At 45.4% G+C, this 19,100-nt stretch overlaps 4 protein-coding genes across 11 annotated transcripts; 2 read left to right on the top strand and 2 right to left on the bottom strand.

The window, feature by feature from the left end:
• The first annotated feature begins 78 nt into the window (after nt 1–78).
• extl3 (exostosin-like glycosyltransferase 3) lies at nt 79–8,954 on the top strand. 2 transcript variants are annotated; one of them, XM_088362404.1, is made up of 6 exons: nt 79–279; nt 3,566–6,115; nt 6,206–6,333; nt 6,887–7,031; nt 7,113–7,241; nt 7,312–8,954. In XM_088362404.1, the coding sequence occupies exons 2-6, from the start codon at nt 3,977–3,979 to the stop codon at nt 7,519–7,521; spliced, it is 2,751 nt and encodes a 916-aa protein (XP_088218530.1). In that variant the 5' UTR covers nt 79–279; nt 3,566–3,976; the 3' UTR covers nt 7,522–8,954. The 2 variants fall into 2 exon arrangements, with proteins under 2 accessions (XP_088218530.1, XP_088218531.1); XM_088362405.1 differs by lacking the exon at nt 79–279 and having other exon boundaries at nt 3,342–6,115.
• Nucleotides 8,481–12,606, bottom strand: LOC148381859 (synaptotagmin-14-like). 6 transcript variants are annotated; one of them, XM_088362410.1, is made up of 8 exons: nt 11,762–12,606; nt 11,469–11,606; nt 11,161–11,393; nt 10,645–11,082; nt 10,392–10,572; nt 10,227–10,283; nt 9,773–10,056; nt 8,481–9,645 (listed from the first exon to the last, which is right to left on the bottom strand). In XM_088362410.1, the coding sequence occupies exons 1-8, from the start codon at nt 12,603–12,605 to the stop codon at nt 9,601–9,603; spliced, it is 2,220 nt and encodes a 739-aa protein (XP_088218536.1). In that variant the 5' UTR covers nt 12,606; the 3' UTR covers nt 8,481–9,600. The 6 variants fall into 6 exon arrangements, with proteins under 6 accessions (XP_088218536.1, XP_088218537.1, XP_088218533.1 ...); XM_088362411.1 differs by having other exon boundaries at nt 8,481–10,056; nt 11,161–11,390; XM_088362407.1 differs by having other exon boundaries at nt 10,392–11,082; nt 11,161–11,390.
• On the top strand, nt 9,595–18,958 carry LOC148381860 (cytosolic 5'-nucleotidase 1A-like). Of its 2 annotated transcripts, XM_088362414.1 has the most exons (10): nt 9,595–9,660; nt 9,741–11,328; nt 12,389–12,634; nt 14,516–14,614; nt 16,304–16,432; nt 16,564–16,731; nt 17,239–17,368; nt 17,435–17,557; nt 17,632–17,816; nt 17,905–18,958. In XM_088362414.1, the coding sequence occupies exons 5-10, from the start codon at nt 16,307–16,309 to the stop codon at nt 18,265–18,267; spliced, it is 1,095 nt and encodes a 364-aa protein (XP_088218540.1). In that variant the 5' UTR covers nt 9,595–9,660; nt 9,741–11,328; nt 12,389–12,634; nt 14,516–14,614; nt 16,304–16,306; the 3' UTR covers nt 18,268–18,958. The 2 variants fall into 2 exon arrangements, with proteins under 2 accessions (XP_088218540.1, XP_088218539.1); XM_088362413.1 differs by lacking the exons at nt 9,595–9,660; nt 9,741–11,328; nt 12,389–12,634; nt 14,516–14,614 and having other exon boundaries at nt 16,175–16,432.
• LOC148381861 (synaptotagmin-14-like) lies at nt 12,874–15,673 on the bottom strand. The gene is made up of 3 exons (XM_088362418.1): nt 15,596–15,673; nt 14,327–14,374; nt 12,874–13,052 (listed from the first exon to the last, which is right to left on the bottom strand). The coding sequence occupies exons 1-3, from the start codon at nt 15,609–15,611 to the stop codon at nt 12,874–12,876; spliced, it is 243 nt and encodes an 80-aa protein (XP_088218544.1). The 5' UTR covers nt 15,612–15,673.
• Nucleotides 18,959–19,100: the final 142 nt, after the last annotated feature.

Raw genomic sequence — 19,100 nt, forward strand, 5'->3', positions numbered from 1 at the left:
TATTGAATTGTTAAGACTCTTGCAGTACTCTTATAACCGAAAGATGGCAGCCTGATTTCCCACAATGCCTCGCGGCGCGGCGTCCCTGTTTGCGCTGCGGTAGCAGCAAGAATGCAGTTTTTAATGATGATGCTATGAGCTCCTCCGCGACATTGTTCTGATGTCCTGAGCGTCCATTCGTTTCAAATTAACGCAACAGAAGGAATTAGGAGTCTCAAACCCTTGTCGCGACTGTTGTTTGTTTTTTTTGGGTCTTTTTTGGACCTCCCGTTCAACCTGGTGAGTAGCAACTGAAGCTAACATTCCTGGGCCAGCATAGCTCAAGTGGCCAGCAGATGTTTATGCCTCTACCTTCATATTCCATGTTTATAGATTGTGTATTACAATTAATTGACAGTGAACTCACCAGTGGCTATTGGGTAAAACTCCTCGTGATATGCTGCCAAGTCGTGTGAGTGAGTGCGTGCGTGCTTAGACTAAATACGTCGTTGGTACTCATGAAAAATGATATTTTGGGAATTGTTAAAATTGTAACAGTAGTCCTTGGTGATATGAACAGAACTTAGCTTTCTACCCCAACGGATAATTTTACATCCATTTAATGATATACAAGTGGATATGAAATTAATTTCTGCTTTCTTTATATACAATGCACATTTAAATAGAAAACACAGTGAATTAAAAGATGAATAAAAATAGAACAGAACAAATATCCAGTGGACAACTAAGGACAATTCAAAATATGTGCACCACCTAATTTGATCATTATTAAATCTGGGACTATTTAATTGGACATAAAGCTGAACTGCTCACAAGAAGCTATGATTTAGGAATGGCGGGAACTCGTTTCAAAAGCTTAGAAATAACTCACATTGTGCACAAGTCTCTGCAGGATTTTAACGGTTCAGTAAAAGCAGGAGAAGACCGTTCACTAACTTCAGCCATATGGTACCCTGTTCGGACCCAAAAGATGATGTGCTAGCACACTCAGCAGGAATAGCTTGCTTAAAGATTGTTAATTAAGGATAGTTTGAGGTTTGTGGTCATGCAGTTTTGGTGCATTAGCGTGCTCTTATGTCTCCCTAGTGGGAAATTCATCTGCTGATCTTGTTTGACTTGGAGCCTGTTATCATATTGATGTAATGTGCTTGTGGGCATTCTCAGTCATCAAGGTCACGGCAAAGCTTGAATTGTGGCAACTGGACTCTGTTTGTTGAAATTGATTGAAAAATGTAGAACTCACTCAACTGTACAGTCAATGTTGTAGGTCGGGACTGCATTGTGAAAAACGTTATGGATTTTTCTTAATGTCCTGATTGACATTGCCTGTCATTTCAAAATCAATAGCCCTTTCATTACAGCACGGAACAATAGCAGCATCGGCGCTCTTGTGATCTTCCATTATAGTCAACCTGAATAGAGATGCTTATAATTGGATCTGGAGAAAAATAATAAATTCCATACGCCTTCATGATGGTAGATGGAGTTTGCACTTTTTGCTGTAGCGGAAAGAGCTGCAACAAGGGCGATGGGGTATGATTTTGGATCTGCCATCTGCCGTCATCGCCTCTGACTGATTCACCAAATGCAGCTGCTGCCTCCTTGCACAAGCATGTCCTCAAAAACCACAGAATGGTAGCTAAACTCTCTTCCTGTTTAAATAACCATCTGCTTCCAGAGCTGATTTCTCTGCGTCATCCGTGTCACAACAGCAGCGATTTGTTTCATCATGGTTATTTCTGAAACTGGTTGTAACTTGCGTGAGGCGAAACACCCAGTTGACAACTTGTCAGTTCGTCACTTTGTCATGTCAAGAATTAATCACCCTGGTTCCTCTCTCACTATCCATCAGAAGATGAGGCTTTCCGGATGCTTTGGCAGCTGTCGGCGGGCCTGAGTCAATCTGTTATGGTCTGGTTTGTTTGGCGAGCTGAGCCTCTCAAGAGGATTCTTCAGTGACGGCCGCTGCCAGGCCAAGATAACATTTATTTTGCTGAAAATAGCCAAATGAGAGTGAAACGGTTCCATGAGAGCCAAGGTACAACGGTGGCATTTGCTTCTAGTCATACGGAGCAATTAGCCACCATGTGATGCTTATTACATTTCAGGCGCTGCAAATTTGATTATGACTTAATTCATTGACTGGATTTGTTCATTTTGCAATCAAAAAAGATAAATATGCATTCCAACAGCAAGCTGTTTATTTTAAAAAAGTTGTTAGAAATATTTGCTAAATAAATCGTAATACAGTGGAGCCTCAGTTTTAGAACGTCCCGGTTCTCGAACAAATCGGTATTCAAACAAAAAAATTCGAGATTTTTTTTTTTTTTTTTTTGCTTCGGATGTCGGACGAAATTCGGTTGTCGAACCTCGCGAGATGAGCCGAGAGTACCCGCATGCCAACTGACTCCGTTCGTTATTACATTCTCGTTACTCTGAATGTAACTTAAATTTTGGAAAGTCCATTAGGACTTTAAAAATATTTTCTAAATTTTAGCGACCGCTCTGTCACAATAATGCGACCAGCCCGGTGCAGTTGCGCGGTCGGCGGTGCGCTGCAGTTGCGCGATCGGACAAAAATGCGCAAATGAAAAAATGCTTTAAAAAGGCGGGTTTTTTTGCTTGGAACGGATTATTTTTTTTCCCATTATTTGTAATGGGAAAACATGATTCGTAATTCGAACTTCTTGAACAGCCTTCTGGAATGGATTGTGGTCGAAAACCGAGGCTCCACTGTCCTTGTACGACACGGTAATTAGTAAAACAATGCAGAAGACAAATTGTGAATCGTTGAGTCATGGTTTCATCTCAGCAGCCGTGTCCTTTGTAACCCTGCCCTTCCCCGGCAGCTGCTCCGCCTCCATGTTTCCTCCAGACCGAGTGGCCCGTCTGCACATCCTCGATCACAGTTAATGACGACAAGGGTATTCCGCAAGAGCAATGAGCCAGCTCAGACACAAATTCACCAGGGTCGTTTGGAGTCCCAGCAGATGGGATGACATTTTGTTGTTTCACCTCCGCAGCCCATATTTCAAATTGGGTTATTTTTTGGGGAAGGCATTAAATCAGCGTCAGAAGTCTGTCTCTGTCTTGTGTCCCTCGGCGGCTTTTGGGCCACAGATTAGGCCGAGCTGTGGAAGATTTGCCAACATCTGTCGGCCATTACCTCAGTGTCACTGTACTCATGCTAAACGTAATCAGGTCTTGTATGTTTGTCACACAAACATGCAGGAGTAAGCAGCAGGATGCCAAGCAGCAGGATGCCAAGCAGCATTCTTAAGGTCGTGTGTCTTTTCGGATTGACCGCACCCTAAACAACTTTGAATTATTTTCTAGAATCTGATTTTAGTTGGGCGGGTTCACACTAGTGCCCTTGAATCTGGTTTCATAAAAAAGTGTCATTAAAATTGGATGTAAACAAGGTCTGAATGTTGCGTTATGCTTACTAAGATCCAATTAGCAACTCAATCAGGTTTGGCAGGAAGTGATAAAATTGTGACAAGCTCTTTCGGTTAGCAAACATGTCAACTCAAGCTGCCTCTTTTTCTATCCGTCCTTTCCACAGGTTCCCCGTGTGAGACGACAATTTTCCCAGAGTCGGAAAATGCTTGGACTACAGATGGAAGCAACCGGGCCACCCGGTTTTACCTCTCCTTGAGTCAACATGGCCGCCCCTCATCACCCACTGAGGGGTGCCCCTCCTCAGAAGTGGAACTGTTTCCTGACTTGATTTGAAAGAAGAGCATTACAGAAAAATGGCCTAAGCTCGTTTAGGCCGTCATATAGTAAGATACATCTGACGGGTTCTTTGTTGATATTCCACAGAACTCAGAAAAAAAAGAAGCAAATTGTTTTTTGGGGAGAATCACAACACTTGATGAAATAATATCCACCTCCTCTGCCTGACAAGGTCCAATCATGGCTGCTACAGAACCCCTAAGGGTTGATTTCTTGAAGAGACGAGACTGAGTTAAGAATGCAGCGCAACAGCGGCGGACTCGGGGGCGGCGGACAGCCGTGGGTGCTGAGGCGGGTGCGTCTCACCTGGCTCAGTTTCATGCTTTTCTTTATTCTGGTGTTCTTCCCGCTCATTGCCCACTACTACCTCACCACCATCGATGAAGCCGGGAGTCCCGATAAGCGGATCTTCGGGCCCAGGCCCGGCGGCGAACTGTGCGAGGCCAAACACGTGCAAGATCTGTGCCGCATACGCGAGTCGGTCAGCGAGGAGCTGCTGCAGCTGGAGGCCAAGAGGCAGGAGCTCAACGGGGAGATCGCCAGGCTCAACCTGCGCATCGAGGCTTGCAAGAGGAGCATCGACAGTGCCAAGCAGGACCTGCTGCAATTGAAGAATGTTATCAGTCAGACGGAGCATTCCTACAAAGAACTCATGGCCCAAAACCAGCCAAAACTGTCCTTGCCTGTCCGGTTACTTCCCGACAAGGAAGACCCGGGGTTGCCGCCGCCCAAATCGTCACGGTCCTGCCGCCTGCACACCTGCTTTGACTACGCCCGCTGCCCCCTCACGTCTGGATTTCCAGTTTACGTTTATGACACGGACTCCTATCCGTGGGGGGAATATATCGACCCCCTCGTTAAGCAGGCGTTTGCCACGTCGGCTAAAAATAATATATATGTAACGAATGACCCCGGCGTCGCTTGTCTCTATTTGGTATTGGTCGGAGAGCTGCTGGAGTCGCCGAATTCCTTACCGCCAAATCCGTCTGATTTGGAGAAGCAACTGAAAGCTCTTCCCTACTGGCGATCGGATGGACACAATCACGTACTCGTCCATCTTTCTAGAAACTCCCTGACACAGAATTTCCTGTATAACGTCAGCACGGGCCGAGCGGCGCTCGTTCAATCCACCTACCTGGAGCAGCAGTATCGCGACGGCTTTGACTTGGTCGCCTCCCCGCTGGTTCACGCGCTCTCCGAACCCAACTTCTTGCACGTGCCTCATCAGGTACCTGTGAAAAGGAAATACCTCTTCACCTTTCAGGGGGAGAGGGTGGAGTCGCTGAGGAGCAGCTTGCGGGAGATTCCTCCTCAGTCCTTCGAGGAGGAGATGGACGGAGATCCGCCTGCCGACTATGACGACCGCATCATTGGCACGTTGAAAGCCGTGCAGGATAGTCAGTTGGATCAGGTGCTCATAGAGTTCACCTGTAAAAACCCCAAGCCAAGTTTACCGAGCGAGTGGTCTCTATGCGGAGAGCGAGAAGACAGGCTGGAGGTACTCAAGGCGTCGACTTTCGCCTTGGTGATCGCCCCGGGAGACGCTCAGCTGGTTGCCTCGGCGGGCTGCGGAATGAGACTTTTTGAAGCCCTCGAGGTCGGCGCCATCCCCGTAGTGCTCGGCGACCACTCCAAACTGCCCTACCACCAGTTTATCCGATGGAGCGAAGCGGCCATCATGGTCCCAAAGCCGCGCGTGACGGAATTACATTTCCTGCTGCGCAGCCTCTCCGACAACGACATGTTAGCTATGAGGCGACAGGGGCGCTTCTTGTGGGAGACTTACTTTTCCACCTCGGAGAGCATACTTAACACTATCCTTGCCAACATTCGCACCAGGATTCAGATTCCCGCCGCACCTATTAATGAAGAACCCGCACAAGAAATCCCCCACAAAGCGGGAAAACTAGCAGGTACCGATGCTAACTTGGCAGACAACGGCGACCTCGATTTGGGTCCGGTCGAGACGGAGCCACCGTACGCCTCGCCGCGCTATCTCCGCAACTTCACATACACGGCCGTGGACGTTTACCAGACATGGAACCGTGCGCCCGGCCCTTTTCACTTATTCCCCCATACTCCGCTGGACCCCGTTCTGCCCTCCGAAGCCAAATTCCTGGGTTCAGGAACAGGTTTCAGGCCCATCGGCGGAGGCGTGGGAGGGTCCGGGAAGGAGTTCCAGGCATCTTTAGGCGGCAATGTTCCCAGGGAACAATTCACCGTGGTCATGCTGACGTATGAGAGGGAGGAAGTACTGATGAACTCCTTGGAGAGGCTGAATGGACTGCCTTACCTCAACAAGGTCGTGGTCGTTTGGAATTCACCCAAGCCTCCTTCTGATGACCTTCTGTGGCCTGACATTGGGCTTCCCATTGTGGTGAGTTTTAGGCTCAATTGGTTGCCGAGGACATTCAGCACTTTACAACCTGAAAGCCATTTTTTTTTTTTTTTTTTTTTACACCTGCAGGTCGTCCACACCGAGAAGAACAGCCTGAATAACCGTTTCCTTCCCTGGGATGTTGTGGAGACCGAGGCCATCCTTTCCATCGACGACGACGCCCACTTGCGTCACGATGAGATCATGTTTGGTTTCAGGTCAGTTGCGTTGGCTTATAGGGGCAAGTCTCGTTAGACAGGCTAGACTTGATAATGCAGATACTAAATGCAGATAGAAATGTGGCTAAGTACCAAAAATTGCAGTTGGGCTATATTTCTAAAACGAGTTAGACTGATGAAAGCTAATGAAAAGTTAAAAAAAAAAAAACCTTCCCTTCCCCCTTTACCTTGGTTCACAACTTGTCCAGACTTGCGTGCGTGTATGTACACTAACATCATGTGTAGGAAAATTACTCCATAGTGCTCCAGAATTACTCTGGAATGTGCTCCAGCTCAACTTGAGCCTCGAGAGAGGAACAATTTGTTGCGTCTACCTGCCATTAAAGAAGCTCACAGGAATTCAATCAACTTGTCAAAAATTTGAGTCTCTGTGAACGTTGTATGGAATCGAGTAGGCAATTTGTAATTCTGTTAAATCGGGCTATGCTACCTCGCTCTGAGATTAGGACGGTTGAAAATAGCCAAAGCCGCAACGCCTTGACTTTCGCCGCCCTCTTTTCACACAGACCCCCTTTTGTTTTCCTTATCTCAGAGTTTGGCGAGAGGCCAGAGATCGCATCGTGGGTTTCCCAGGGCGATATCACGCCTGGGATCTCAACCATCAGTCCTGGCTTTACAACTCTAATTACTCCTGTGAGCTCTCCATGGTCCTGACAGGAGCGGCGTTCTTCCACAAGGTTCGTTCCCCCCCACCTCCAGAAAAAAAAAAATGTCGTTTCACCTCACAGGATGTATATCTCGATATATTTTCCCACCAGTATTACGCCTACTTGTACTCCTACGTGATGCCCCAGGCCATCAGGGACATGGTGGATGAGTTCATTAACTGTGAGGACATCGCAATGAACTTCCTGGTCTCGCACATCACCCGCAAACCGCCAATCAAGGTCAGTGGTGTTCAACTTTTGGAGGTTTGACAGTATTTCCGTCCTCACCGTTCCTCAAACTGACCCTCAGGTGACATCTCGCTGGACCTTCCGCTGCCCCGGTTGCCCCCAGGCCCTGTCGCACGACGACTCGCATTTCCACGAGCGCCACAAGTGCATCAACTTTTTCGTCAAGGTGTACGGCTACATGCCGCTGCTGTACACGCAGTTCCGCGTGGATTCCGTGCTTTTCAAAACACGCCTGCCGCACGACAAGACCAAATGCTTCAAGTTCATCTAGCGGAAAGGCCCGAGGACGGGAAATAACACCCCGTGTCGAATGGACGCTGAAAACTGCCAGCCTGAAGGAAAAAAATCCTTCAAGTGGATTGCTTTTCGTCCTTTTTCCGTGTCCTTCTCATCAAGCTTTGTCGTGAACCACTACAGATGTTTTCTATTGCTGAAAGCGGTTGTACAGAGTGTACAGAAATGAGGATGAACTCGACCTAAAAAGATGAAAACTACTTGGCCAACTATGTTGAGTTTTATTGACTGCTGGGTTTCATTTCACAGTAATGAATTGTACGTCCGGTACATGTATGTGGCAGAAGCACTGATTGTCAAATGTATTTTATTAAGTTTTTTTTTGTTTGTGTGTGTGTGTTTTTGGATATTTGTTTCCATCCCATTGAACCGGACTTAAGACAAAAGTTTGGACTCAATCGCGTTGAGTTCAGCTAGTCACCATATTGCCTCAATTTCATCATGGAAACCAGCCGACAACTGTTTTTGTTGTGTGTGTTTGTGTGTCCCCAAGCATTGTGTGTTTTTTTTTTTTTGTGACCTGATTTTTAGTCTACATGTTTTGGTTTTTATTTTAATTATCGATAGTTTATCCTGCCCCCCGTCCCCTCGATGACTAGAAATTATTCGTATTACGGTCAAGTCACGTAGGCGCAGCTCTTAAATATGTGTATGACCCGCTTGTATAGAATTGTCCCAAACAACACAAATGTGTAAGTGTCACTTTACAGTGTTGCCATATTGGTTTCACTTTTAATTTTTTTTTTACAAAGTAATTGTTCCATGAATGTTTTCTTTGCCAAACAGGTACGAACGATGCAGTCTGGTACGCCCGCCCGCCCGCCGGCGATGTAATCGATTGAACTTCATGTTTGTGATTCCAAAGTCTTGAAAAAGAAAGTAACTACATCCCGTTGTTCTTGTGTCGGGATGCTTTTTAAGAAACACGTAGTCGAGTTCAAGGTTCCTGTATATTTATTGAATACATAATTGACTTTTTTTTTTTTTAAATTGACTGACATGCAATATAATGACAGGACATTTGATGGATAAAATGGAGGGCCAAGGAAAACTAGCTTGTACCATTTTCCTCTCAGGGGGGTGTTCTTGTGTCCAAATATTTTCAAAACGGCAGGAGTCCAAATTGAGAAGGCAGTTTTCCAAGCAGAATTCCTCCATTTTTTTAAATTGAAGACCTAATTTCACAACCCCATCTGAGGCACTAAACAGTTCGGCTGGTATGTTTTTAACCTGCCCTCGGGATTGGGTTTGTGGCACAGCTGGTTTTCCATGGCTCCGAGCAAGGAACATTTCTACGGAATGCTACATCATTCTGCAATGTGCACTGAGGAAGTGCACGGAATGCGACTCATTCTGAACCAGCAGGAGACAGGTAAATGGAAATAAAAAAAAAAAAGTACATTAACATCATCTTTTTGACTCCTGTTTTGATTGAGACAAAAAAAGTCATTTGTCACTGTGAAATCATTTCTGCTGAATGTTTGTGAGCTATTTCATGCAGGAAGACGTCCCTAACCTGAAAAGAAAAATGTGTCCAGACCACAAGATGTGAAGATTCTATTCAGCAGGTATGTTTCTTTTCTTTCACTAGTGGACTTAGCTCCTCTCTTGGCTTCTCAGTGCGGCAGTAATATATACTTTTTCTCTTCATGATATTCCGTTCACTCAGAATAAGGAAATAAGACGAAGCCGTCGACACGGCGCTATGCATATGTCACCGTAGTGTGAAAAAGTGCCGTGTTTGTGCATGAATGGACTCAACCCACTTGTCAGAAAATGGAAGAGGCTCAGTCTGCATTGATTCGAGAAGACAAGCTGCACTTGGTTAACCCTCACCGAGCAGCTGTGCCCGATTCTTAAGGAAGACTGCGAGTTCTTTCAATCTGTTAAACCTGACTGAATTTAAAAAAAAAAGATGATCTTGCATAATGCATGTAAAAAACTGTAGAAAAAGCACAGCTTGTGAACATAGTTGCAGCATATATATCATCGGCCCTTTTTTTTTTTCTTTTTCTAACAGTCAATGTGTTTTTGCTTGTGACCCGTGAAGTGTCTGCTATGCTGGTGGCAGCAAAAGGAGGAGCCCGGTCCGCCTCAAGCACTTTGGTCCAAAAAGGTACAGAGAGAAAATATCTTTTTACGTGGCGTGGAAAAGGCTCTTCACATTGTAAACGGTTGCATGCAATGAATCTTTAGTAAGTGTCAGTGAGCGTGTGCCAGTGACACACCTGCTGGCCCTCAGCCTCCTTCATCTCGGTCCAGTGGGCCAGCTGCTCCTCGCCGGTACTGCTGTGGCCCAAGGAGACCCAGCCGAGCCGTTCCCGGGGCCTCAAGGTGCTACGGCGGCAGAACACGGACAGAACCAGTGAAACGTCGGACAGCTGGAAAAGCGCCACTTGGAAGACGAAGGTTTCTTTGTAGGCGGGGCTGGGCTGCCCGCGGCACACGGCTGTCTTGAATTTGGACATCTCCTTCCCCTTGGAGTCCAGCATGGTCACCGTCACGTAAGTGTCTGCAAGGAAGATGTTGGGAGAGAGCCACCAAGTGGTGGAAAGTGAGTATGACAGCAAGCTTCACACACTGCAGTAAAAGTGCTCGGAAATTCACAATCATTTCCCTCGCGGTTCAATAAATTAGAATTCTGTAGGAAATCGGGCTGAACCATTTTGACAAGGTTCTTACCTCTCATGATATAAAGCTGTCCCCCAACGAAATGCTTTATACAACAAAATAGACCATCTATGGCACACGAGATTGGAAACAAGGAGAGGTAAGAAGTGAAGAGCAGCACACAGCGTCCAAACAGTTGGAGGAGACGATCCGAGCATGCCAAGCCGATTTACTTACTGACGGGTTTATCAGATGGCGTGCTTTTAAAGTGGCTCCCCTGGATCACCTCAGCGGAGAGATGCCCCGTCACTGAGTTATACACGAGGCCCAGGAGGATCTCAGGCGAGGACGTGTCCTCGGCTGAGCGATAGGACACGGCCCCACCGCTGCGGGATACGCTCACAATTGAGCCGCAACCCTGAGGAAGATACGGGGGGGAGGAATCAGCAAACAAGAACGACTTCCCATGCTTTGGATGAAAAGCTCTCACGGTAAGTTCTGATCCAGGCTCCAAGGTGACAGGCAGAGCCATTTTCCCTTGCAGGTTGAGTTTGGTGAGATAGAACACCTTCTCGCCCAGGACCTTCTCTTTTTTCATCCTTCTGATGCTGTACAGGCGAAATCGCACAGCGCAGTCGCTCAGCGCCTCCTGCTCCACTCTGGAGAATTTGAAGGTCTCAGTGAAGACAGGACACGGGCCTTTCTGGACGCCCGTCTTGGCCCGCTGCTTTTTGGTGGGTAGCAGGACGAGGTGGACCTGCCACGAGATGTTGCCTGTCTGTTTGAGAGCGGGGATGTCGGTCGCCGCCGTGACCGTGACGGCCAGCCACTGCTCGTTGGAGTCGTACTCAAAGGCCACATCCAGCGTGCCGTACTTGGCGAGGGGCTCCGGCTCGTAAGCTGAAGGAAGCAGCGGACCAGAGCTGTCCTAAAAAAAAAAAAAAAGTTTAGCCATGAGTGATGTATCAAAATGTGCTATGCCCAGGAACAGGAACTTTCTGCTCACCTCAGGCCCCACCACAGCCGTGCTGTCACTGGGTATGTCCTCCTCACAGCCTTTGTTGAGGTAGCTCTCCGTGTCCTGGTCCACGCTGGCCTCACTGGAGCAACGCTGAGGAGACGACCCCCTGCGGCCACGGGACGAGGACACGCGGGTCACCGGGACCCGGTCCTGGTAAGGAGGCGGATGACCCTCTGTGAGCGAAGGCGCTTTCTTTATCTTCTGGATGATGCTGGCTGCTTTCATCACCAAAACAAAGATGGCCAAGATTATGCTTAAATTAATTTGGTCATCAAGCAACATTGGAGACTGACCATGTTCACTGGAAGCCTCACTGCTGTAGCCTTCCTGTTCTGTCACTTCCTTGTTTGTGCCGCGACACAATGTGGTCACGTCGGCCCGGACCGCAGGCTCGGGCTTTCTGTCCTCCTCACTGTCTGTCAAAACTGCCTCTGAGAGAAAAAAAAATAATTGGACATTATAAAGCTGAAATCTGATTTAAAGCAGGGCTAAGAAATGAAGAAAATGGATTGTTGGTAAAGTCCAGTCCATTAAATTTCAAGGACAGAAGGTTGAAAGTATCCAACCAAGCAGCACACCATCTAACCTTGTTTGCTTTCCTCTTTCTTCTTAAGCTTCTTGCCTTTCTCCTTCTTCTTTGCCTCCTTCTCTGCTTTCTTAGCCGCTTTCTCCTTTTTTTTATCCATTTTTTTCTTTTTCACTTTCACCTTCGAGGCATCCGGCATCTCCTCATCATCGCCTTCTCTGTCAAGGCTGCACCTGTCCTCCTCATCTCGCTTGTTCTTTTCCTCTTCCTGGTCAGAGACTCTTCTCTCACTTTCGGGGCCTGATGGTTCATCACATTCTTCAGGTCCACTGGGCTGTATTGTGTCTTCGCCTTGACTCTCTTCTTCAGTTTTCTTGAATTCCTCAGCTTCTGTGTCCTCTTCCTGTGGTTCTTGGGAAATCTCCTCGTTCTTTGTAATCGCGCCGGCCTTCTCCAAGCGCCTCTCCCTCCTCTCTTTCCTCCTCTGCTCCCTCATCTCCAGCAACTCCTTCTCCTCCTTCTTCCTCCTCTCTTCCTCGGCTATCTCGGCTTCCGTCTTTTTCACCCTCCAGCATCCGTCCCTCCATTCCCACTCCAGCTGGCTTTGCGCGTATTCCGCGTCGACCACCTCGTTAGTTTGGTTGTTTATTAAGCTTGTCGTTTCCATCCACGTGCTTCTACTCCCAGATTTCCCATCTTGTGTGGTGGACTCCTGCTCCACATCCTCCTCCTCCTGAACCTTGTTGATGATAGTGTTGACCTGCTCGGTCAGCTGATCGCTGACGGCGTACGTCACGTCGCTGACGGCGTTGGCCAGGTCGTCCACTTTGCTGCTGACCGAGTCCAAGATGGAGGAAATGTTGACGGTCGGGAGGTTCTGCTGGAAGCTCTTGAAGAAGGCCATCTCGGTAGAGGGCCCTGCTTGACTGCCAGGTTAGGTCATCACAGACACTGACATGCATAAGTCGTCATTAGCAGGAGGGAGGGGCAGCGACACGTTGCGCCCCATGGCCACCGGGGGCAGCGTAATACGATACAGACACTAATAAACCTGAAGAACTTCTTTTTCCCCGTGAGGCAAGAATATACATATGTTCTGTTTGACACTCATTCACACATTTTTCCTGCCACTCAAGACCCCCCCAAAAAAAGTGACAGTTATATCTGGCATCCTAGAAGGTGAAAATGCAAATGTGTGCGTTACCTGTGTTATTATTGTGATAACCACTGAGATGCGGCACCGTGTCAGCAGTGTCCACCGACAGTTTGTTGCTGAGGTAAAGAAAAAACAGAGCCATCAGTGCCATGAAGGCACCGATGGACGACAGGACACCCAGGAGCTCAGGAGACACTGAGGAGAAAAGCACAAGGTGGAAAAATGGGAAGAAAAAATGGGTGGTTTATTTAATGAGCAACTTTACACAACGTAAATAATAAGAATCCTCATCAGGACTACTGCGGCAATTGGTGCTCTCTCCACTTCTAAGGTGCAGCAGCTCTGTATGTAGGCCAGACGTGGTGCATGTAATCATGCCTGCGCTATTTTTAAGAGACTGCATTGTCGACCGAGTTAACGCCGCCGCAGTATACGTTTTCATTAATCAGCTCGCTTAACCTCGTTTATTCAGCAAATATAATTTTGAAGCTTCAGGATGATCAAAGGAAGCCAGTCATGGCCATATCGACAATGACAAAACTTCTTTGAACTCTGCATAAAATATTTAGTAACACTTGTTCATTTATCTGCGAGAACAAAACAGCGCCGTGACAACAGTTGCACACGTCATAGAAGGGACGAGAGATAAAGAAGCCTGCGATGCAGTCGTCTTACCATCTGAACATCCTCTTTCAAGTCACAACTTCCCAAGAAACTCCTCTAAGTCTGCTATGCGAGATACTAAAGGACAAAGACAGTTCTTCTATTTGGGAAATGCTCGAGCAGCCAGTCACCCCGCTGGAGCAAGTTCGTAGTCGAGTCGAATATGGCATTGCACTGCAAATGTCAACAATGGCTGAATAATTTAAAGCCCTGCGGTAAGTTGACCTCTCGGCCCATGTAGGCTGGAAAGTAGAGATGCAGGGAGTTGACCTCAAAAACATCCCATTATTTACAAAAATGTAACACCCATTATGTATGGTGCCATAAAATAAATACCTAATTTGCCTTTATTTTAGTTTAAACCGAACCAATAAGACAAAAATATTGATGAAAAATTATTTTTGTATGATTTTTGAGTGAATGTAAAAATCCCCACATCTTGAATTAGCAGCTTTTCTAGAGACCTGCAATATAGTTGCCATTATTAGGTGATGTCACTGAATATTAATTTATGCTAATTTTATTAATGTCATGCCACATTCTGTTTTCATTAGATTATTCAATGGTGCAGGAAAATAAGACATGCTTGTTTAAAAAGGAGCTAATGGTTGCTTACACATGTCCGTCAGGTACAAAACTTCCACTCTAAATAAATCATGAACAAGTCGCTACCTCTTTATTGCTGAATTTAAACTTGATACGTCATTCATAATTTAGCAACATGTCAACGCAACCAAGTTCAAAATCAAAAGTGTTTCAACACCAGGGGAAAATGGAGACGTAGCATGCTTGCTTTGCGTTGTTACCTCGTCGTGCGCAGATGAGCTCATGAACGCCGCAGTTCCTCCCACCGCCTGGTGAAAGAAGTTGAGAAATAGAAATAGAAGCAGATTTTCACGTCTGACAGATGCTCGTGCCACCTTACATGAAATTGATGAACATTTACAAAAGTGTTATAATTTTTTGTTGTAATTTCTAATTGCATTTAATTGCAGGCTTAATTCCAATCCTTTGTCATTTCTGGAATATAAACCTGGAAAGAAGCGCTACAGAGACCACACCGGCACACGAACGCCCTCTCGCGGTAACAAAAGGTACATATTCATTTGCAGTATATGTTGACAGTTGCAGATTTTTGGGAGTCGTGATCAGTAAGATTAACGACACTTTTCAAATTATTACTATGAGGTAATGAAGATTAGTATTAAGTCTTAAAAGGAGATTGCTTTTTCTTCGCTCGAAATAAATGACAGCCCCAGCTTCACATATAGTGGAAGCAATGCGAGAATACGAATCAAAACAAATAACGGCCCAAATAGAGGCTGATTCGTTTTCTGTCGCACAGTTGACAGAAGCACTCAGGCCCAATCACTTAAAACTCTCTGCAGGCAATTCATTCACAGGCTTAAAGCTTGCCAATGCCAAAAGAAGTGTCGCTATCAGCAAAACACAGAGCACCACTTTAAAGTCTGACGCCTTATGAGAGGCAATAATAGGCGAGGAAAGCATTTCTATGCTGGCTTGTGATTATTATAAATGTCATAGAGATTACGTAATATGAATACAGTATTAAATATGGTATGTACTAATAAATATGTACCATGGATATAGTGTGTATGCACATTATGTAAAGTAATTTAGAAGTCACTAGGTGCATCATTAACTCAAAACATTCATCCGTGAACCAACATAGTCTAAGCAAAACAAAAGTGTTCTGCAAGTGAGAATATAGTAAGCCGAATTGCAGCTCAAATGGGCAAAAAAATAAATATTGGTCCTCGTCAAATTGTGCCTTCATTCAGTTTGGTTACAAGCTGGGACCACGTGAACGCACCACTCCATTAATGACTTGACAGGCACGAGCGCATACCGAGAGATGCGATTGTAACATCAGCACCATCCTACCATGTAGCTCCCTGCAAAAAAAACAACCCCCTTCCCTAAACGCACCCAACCCCGTTATAAAAACACCATTGATGCACGACGTCACTGTGTCCCGCAGTAAAGTTTCACGAGTCGCCCCCCACTCCCCCATCTCCACCCCCCGAACAGATCACCTGAGAACGAACGCTTACCGTCCACCGCCATCATGCTCCGTCCCGGACCCTACCAAGTGTGAGGGAGGGGAGGGGGTGTGTGATGATCTTCTTGTAAACACACCGAGTTCATTCATGCGTGAGATGCATACACACTGTGATATTGTGCAATATGACAAATGGGCTGCAGTAGACCACTGTAGTAATAAAGTCGAAATTGAGCGATTTCTAAATAAATGAAAAAATAATAGTTCAAAATTACTAAAAATGCTAAGAACACGCCCAAGTAGACAGAAAAATTCAGATGATGTCTACGGTTAATCGTTTTAAAAAGGGGGGCTACTGAATTGATTCATCTTAAATTATTGTATGCTTCCACGTACTCGTTTAATTTTTGGTTGATTTATTGAGTTTTCCGACTGTTTGCGTGGTCATTGAACGCACCTTGGGTCTTCGGCAGAACGCGAGTGAGAACTCAAAAGAAAAAAAAGAAACCTAGCTTCTAAAAATATGAAATTAACTAGCACAAAAGTGTGTTGTTTATATTTTTTTAATTAAAAATAAGCATGTACTGTCTGCCTCACGGCAAAGGTTTCCGCCTATTGCTCAATGCGTTTAACGACACGCCCATCCACTTTTGTTACGCTTCCGCAAACTTATTTTTTTACACCTTTTTCCTTCTTCTCACAGTTGTCCCTGACTGACTTTTACTCAAAGCTCTTTGGCAAAACTATATTTTCCTTTTAGAAGATGAGTGACATAAAGATCAACGAGTCAAGAGAAGTGGAAGATAACGCAGAGGAGAAAGAGGAGGAGAAAGACTGGGTGGCTGCCAAAGCGTTTTTTGAAAACCTCAAAACGAACAAACCGAGACCGGTAAATTTATAGATGAAGCGTTGACGTATTTATTATATTAGAGTCTGTCAGTTCGAAAAAGCGAAATGACAGTTTTGTTTTTCAAGTTTTTATTTGTGCTTGTACTCATGTTACTACTTTGATTGCACCAGCCTAAACCCAAAAATGCTGTCACCATCGCCGTGTCCTCCCGAACCCTCTTCAACATGGTGGCGGAGAGGCTCATCTACGAAACGGAAGGAGTTGAAAGCTACGTTGCCTATCAGGTGGAACACGAGAATGAGCCTTTGAAGCCAGGAGCTGCTTTCCCATTTGTCAAGGTGAGCTGGCAGGCATTTGACAGCAAGCCTCTGCAGGGTAATGCATATTTGCAGGGTGTGGTGCTTGGAATGCTTCAGTTGGTCTCACAGCTGTATGTACAGTACACAGGATCATCCCGATTGTAACCCGATCCACTTTGTGATGCTGATCGACTCACAAGTCGTGAATCACGTTGCCAGGCAGGCCATCAAGTTGTATAAATTCACCTGAGGGTTTCCAGGCATCTCAACCTGAAATTCAAGGTCCACCACTGACATCAAAATATGTTTAGAATGAGGAAAGATGACTTTTTATGCAAAATAAGTGTCTATGCATCTTCAGGGGTGTTAAAATGATTTGAATACTTTGGTGCACACTTTTAGGTGACTTGATGTTCTCTTTCCAAAGCACATTTTTGAAATATCTTGATTGCATAACATCAGGAAGTTGCATGTCGTATAGAGCAATCAGGGCTAACCCCCAGTTACCAATTATCTTCTTTTTTTTTTTTTTTTGACAACGTGCAGGCTTTGATGACGGTCAACTCTCGGTTGAGAGAGCTCTACCCAGACGGCGAGGAGTTGTTCGACATTGTCCTCATGACTAACAACCACGCTCAAGTCGGAGTGCGCCTCATCAACAGCATCAATCACTACGGTACGCTGGCTTTTGGTTTCCTGCAGAACGGCGCTGATCTGCTAACAATTTTGAACTTTTTTTCAGACTTGACCATCGAGAGATTTTGTATGACCGGAGGGAAAAGTCCAATAGGCTACCTGAAAGCTTACATGACCAATCTGTATCTCTCCAAAGATGCTGAGAAGGTCACAGAGGCCATTGAAGAAGGTATGTGAAGATCATATTGTCCTTTTATATGCTGATTTATTTTACACATCTTTTTTTAAATGCTTCTGCTTCAGGCATCGCGGCGGCAACAATGTTCATGCCCGATACGGAGAACGACCTGTGCGACAATCAGTTGAGGGTGGCTTTCGATGGCGACGCCGTCCTCTTCTCGGATGAGTCGGAAATCATCGTTAAGCAAAGTGGCTTGGACAGCTTTTTTGAGCACGAGAAGAAATTTGAGAATAAACCACTTGCTCAGGTATCTGCTCGACTCTAATATATCATTGGTTATATTAGTTGGACACTAATTGTAATCCACTGACGTCATGTCAATCAACACTTTTTAGGGTCCCTTGAAGTGCTTCCTGGAGGCTTTAGGGAAACTCCAAAGAAAATTCTTCGCCAAAAACGAGCGTTTGGATTGCCCCATAAGAACCTTCCTCGTCACAGCCCGGAGCGCCGCCAGCTCAGGAGCTCGGGTGCTGAAGACCCTCCGCAGTTGGGGCCTGGAGATTGACGAGGCTCTTTTCCTGGCCGGAGCCCCTAAAGGGCCCCTGCTGCAAAAGATAAAACCGCACATCTACTTTGACGACCAGATGTTCCATATCGAGGGCGCTAAGGAACTGGGCACTATCTCCGCTCATGTCCCCTACGGGATCGGACAGAAGTACCACAAGGGTAAACTCATCGAGCAGCCAAAAAAGGAATGAAGCAGCTAATGTACCAAAGGTGACATGTTGAACTTGTATTACATTGTCAAATGCTCATCAAAAGGATACTTTGTGTAATATCACGTTTTGATACATTTTTATAGTTTGCTGGAGACTCAGTATGTTAAGGAATAGGGCTTTTATATTTTATAGTTTTTAATTGAAATAACTCTTGAAAGTATATTGCTATGTATTTTATAGACAAGAGCTGCAACAGTCAACTTACACTGTCTCACTTATGTTTGAGTCACGCTAAAAAAAGTCAACTTATTTTGTTACTTTTAGCTGCTGTTTTCATTTTGAAACAGTTTGCATTTGCACAACAGTTAAAATGTTGTTAAAATTTTTTGCAAACATCCATGGCAAGTCAAGTCAGAGGATAAGCGATAAGGAACGGATGGGATGATGAAACAGATTTCGTCTGTTGTTGTTACTGCCTTAGCTTTATAAGCACACTCATAACTGTCACAGTCAGACTCCGTGAGTTGTTTGCACCTTTTCACTCGTCTAACAATTAGTTAATAATGTGTTTTTTTGTGTGTGTGTGCGTGTATGAGTTATTTCAAGAATAGGGCTCATGATGTGATATCAAAACATTTAACAGTTACTTCTTTATGCACTTGGGTAGACTTTTGGGGCTGTATTTACTTTTTGTGTAATGTTTGAAATAAATGTCTCATTTATTCATTAATTTCATTATTTTATTTTACTACTTACCCTAATTTTTTTACATTTGGAAATCAGTGACGCCTATTGGCAGCTATGTCTCTCCTGTACAGTAGGTGTCGCTGTGTACCACAAAACGATATCTGCCTACTAGAGTCACCCCGAAG

Source organism: Syngnathus floridae, chromosome 19 (genome assembly GCF_059516105.1).
Source record: "Syngnathus floridae isolate MCC-2025c chromosome 19, RoL_Sflo_1.0, whole genome shotgun sequence".
NCBI lineage: Eukaryota > Metazoa > Chordata > Actinopteri > Syngnathiformes > Syngnathidae > Syngnathus > Syngnathus floridae.

Excerpts from the sequence above, each read along its gene's own strand:
- extl3 (XM_088362404.1), top strand. The coding sequence starts at position 3,977 with ATGCAGCGCAACAGCGGCGGACTCGGGGGCGGCGGACAGCCGTGGGTG. Across the intron at positions 6,116-6,205 it reads ACATTGGGCTTCCCATTGTG|GTCGTCCACACCGAGAAGAA; the intron begins GTGAGTTTTAGG and ends TTACACCTGCAG. Across the intron at positions 6,334-6,886 it reads GAGATCATGTTTGGTTTCAG|AGTTTGGCGAGAGGCCAGAG; the intron begins GTCAGTTGCGTT and ends TCCTTATCTCAG.
- LOC148381859 (XM_088362406.1), bottom strand. The coding sequence starts at position 12,605 with ATGGCCTTCTTCAAGAGCTTCCAGCAGAACCTCCCGACCGTCAACATT. Across the intron at positions 11,394-11,468 it reads TGAGGCTTCCAGTGAACATG|CAGCCAGCATCATCCAGAAG; the intron begins GTCAGTCTCCAA and ends TGGTGATGAAAG. Across the intron at positions 10,057-10,226 it reads ACAGCTTTATATCATGAGAG|ACACTTACGTGACGGTGACC; the intron begins GTAAGAACCTTG and ends TCTTCCTTGCAG.
- LOC148381861 (XM_088362418.1), bottom strand. Across the intron at positions 13,053-14,326 it reads GCTCATCTGCGCACGACGAG|TGTCTCCTGAGCTCCTGGGT; the intron begins GTAACAACGCAA and ends TTTTCTCCTCAG.
- LOC148381860 (XM_088362414.1), top strand. The coding sequence starts at position 16,307 with ATGAGTGACATAAAGATCAACGAGTCAAGAGAAGTGGAAGATAACGCA. Across the intron at positions 16,433-16,563 it reads AAACGAACAAACCGAGACCG|CCTAAACCCAAAAATGCTGT; the intron begins GTAAATTTATAG and ends TGATTGCACCAG. Across the intron at positions 16,732-17,238 it reads CTGCTTTCCCATTTGTCAAG|GCTTTGATGACGGTCAACTC; the intron begins GTGAGCTGGCAG and ends GACAACGTGCAG.